Here is a 3042-nt window from a genome sequence, read left to right on the forward strand (position 1 = left end):
AGCTGTGCTACTGACTGAAGTGTCTTTAGGGCATTCCCAAAGCGGGGACATTAACATGTTCTTATGCACAGTAGAATTGTAATTGTAAATGGGCTGATTCATCAATGTCATGCTCATAACTGTGCCTGATCTACAACAGGGAACTGCTGCTTTTTCTTTCCTTATCCTTACTGTTGTTCTTTTCCCCTCTATTTCTTTTGTATGTTTATAATACTCTTGTGACCCGCTATTTCTGGGGTGCCTTGATAATGATAGTTGAAACAGACTTTGTGCTGTTAAAGCTAGAGAGGTGAGCAGAGTAAGCCCGATTCCCTGTAAGGACTTCTCTATTGACATCCACCCCTTAGCGCTCATATGACCTTATACAGTTGCGAGCGCCGTAAAACCTTACTACATGTATAACTAAACTAATAATTCAGTCCTATGATCCTTCGTGTCACAAGTCACTGCAGTTCACAGAGTTCAGTTAAACTTGTCAACGGCAATGAGCAAGGAGAATAACCCATCTAGTACAGCCTTCAACTCTTTCAGTATTGGTTGCTTCTCTTTCGACATTCCTGTTTCATGAATCCGTAACTTTAGGGTGTGGTTCGCACAATTCTTTTGTCAACGACAATGAGCAAGGAAAGTAACCCATGTATTATGATATAGTGCAACCGTCAACTTTGTCAGTATTGGTTGCTTTTCTGTTCGACATAACTTTGTCGTGAATCCGAAGGACAAGGGTGTCATGGTTTGCACAATTCTTTTGTCAACGGCAATGAGCAAGGAAAATAACCCATAGGCCTATCATTTTAGCACAACTATCAACTTTGTCAGTATTGGTTGCTTCTCGTTAGACATAACTGTTTCATGAATCCCAAGCATAAAGGAGTAATGAACCATTATAATTAATCTACTTTTAAGCTCAAGGGGGCTATCCCGAAAAATGCTGTTATGCAAAAATCGAAAAAGAAGTTTTTGTCTCTTGTTCAGTTTCTCTAACAGACAAGGAGAGTTTTCTCTATAACCAAACAAATAGTCAAATGCACACACTAATTAAACAAAACTTCTCCTATAGGTAGGGCGATGCCCATTTTTGGTGTAGGTCAAGATTTCTGGAAATCCCCGAAATCTGTCTTAGCCCGCTTGTCATTAAAAGCGACCAATTTTACTTTTAATTAGTTGATCACTGAGCTATTGTGAAGAGGGTCAGTAGGTGTCGTTAGAATAAACACGAAACCGAAAGGCTTTATCTGCTTGAGGTGAGACATTTGTTGACTCTGTCACTCATGATATGATTATCTATCTATCTATCTATCTATCTATCTATCTATCTATCTATCTATCTATCTATCTGTCTATCTATCTATCGATCTATCTACCTATCTATCTATCTATCTACCTATCTATCTATCTATCTATCCATCTCTCTATCTATCCATCTCTCTATCTATCCATCTCTCTATCTATCCATCTTTCTATTTCTCTATCTATCTATCTATCTATCTCTAATTATACATATATATATAATATGTATTTATATAAATATGTGTGTGTATGTGTGTGTGTGTGTGTGTGTGTGTGTGTGTGTGTGTGTGTGTGTGTGTGTGTGTGTGTTTTCTTCGTTAGAACAAGACCTTGATTTTACAATGATGATACTTTATTAATTAATTAATCAATTAATTATTAAAATTCCAATGTTTCATTGCATTTCGTACAGAATTTAACTTCTCAAAAGAGAGCGGAGTATCGCTCTTTTGCGATGGAAAACAACGAAGCGTTCTTTTGACAATAACAAACATGGCGCAAGGCAAGTTTAAAGCTCCAAAACAGCATGTTCCAGGCAAAAAGAAAGACAAAAAAGCGTCGAAACAGAAATTTGGATTGAAGAAAGGTAATGAAAATGAAGTATTGATTGGCTATCTCTTGTTTTTCACTTTCATCTATGTTTACATGTTCATATATTTGGCAAATTTCACGGTAAGGAAGAGCAGCGAAGACAATCATTTTCTACTTGAACTTGAACTGTTGTGTTTCCAACGCCAACCCACCAAGTCGTATTGCCATTTATTTTGAAATAAAAATAACCCAAAATTTTGCTCTTTTTATTAATCCTTGTTTGAACAATATTTATGTAAATCAAGAGAGAGTATTTGCTTTACTTTTTTCTTGGTCAAAGGTTACTTTACTCACTTGAGTCTATGGCTGGGGTAGGCTCTATCAGGCACTCCTGTACAAAAGGTCACCTCTGTTCTCACCCCGGGTGAGGGTGAGAATAGCGCAGGCGAGTCTTTTGGCTATTCTCACCCGGTGGGCGTTCACCGTTATAGCCTAGATCTAGGCCTACCAATTTTGCGTTCACCCTAAACCACAGAATTCTACACTGTGATAACAGAAAAATTGCAGAATTCTGTGCCGTCAACAAATGTTCCATTACTACTGTTAGCCTACTAAAACTAATAGCGTACAATTTTGTCTGTGGGCAGTGGAGAGCGAGAACTTCCGGGCAAAACAAAATGGCGACCCCCGTAGTTCGGCTCGATTCGAAAAGTGGAATAGCCATAGCATCTTTGTAGTCGATAAAATTAGATTACTTTTGTGCTGTAACGTAATCTTTTCTTTGCCTTTATCCATTTGATCATCTACATCAATAGAAAGTATTCCAAAATTAGGAAAAACAGGTCTTGTTTCACACCGGGTGAGAATAGCCTTCGGAGGTCGATTCGCCTGTACAATTACAGTCCCGTTTAGATACTCGTTTTGACCCTAACAACGATTACTTCTGGTTCTAAATGATTACTTTTTGATGCGTGTGCAGATAGGCCTATGGAGGGATAGCCAATTAAACCTAATTGTAAAGGCCACTTCTATTCTCACCCCGGGTGAGAAGAGCGCAGGCGAATCTTTTGGCTATTCTCACCCGGTGTGCGTGCACCGTTATTTTATATAAATAACCGTTATAGCCTAGATCTAGGCCAACCAATTTTGCGTTCACCCTGAACCACAGAATTCTACACTGTGATAACAGAAAAATTGTAGAATTCTGTGCTGTGAACAAAC

General features: G+C 38.4%; 1 protein-coding gene across 1 annotated transcript in view; it reads left to right on the top strand.

Moving 5' to 3' along the window:
* The first annotated feature begins 1732 nt into the window (after positions 1–1732).
* The window catches only part of LOC101852703 (UPF0390 protein zgc136864), a 6498-nt gene continuing 5188 nt past the window's right edge, over positions 1733–3042 (top strand). Inside the window, exon 1 of the mRNA XM_005102426.3 lies at positions 1733–1876. Coding sequence (XP_005102483.1) covers positions 1783–1876 — 94 coding nt within the window. The 5' untranslated portion in view covers positions 1733–1782. The remainder of the gene's footprint in view (positions 1877–3042) is intronic.

Source organism: Aplysia californica, unplaced genomic scaffold (assembly GCF_000002075.1).
Source record: "Aplysia californica isolate F4 #8 unplaced genomic scaffold, AplCal3.0 scaffold00324, whole genome shotgun sequence".
In the NCBI taxonomy this organism is placed as follows: Eukaryota; Metazoa; Mollusca; class Gastropoda; order Aplysiida; family Aplysiidae; genus Aplysia; species Aplysia californica.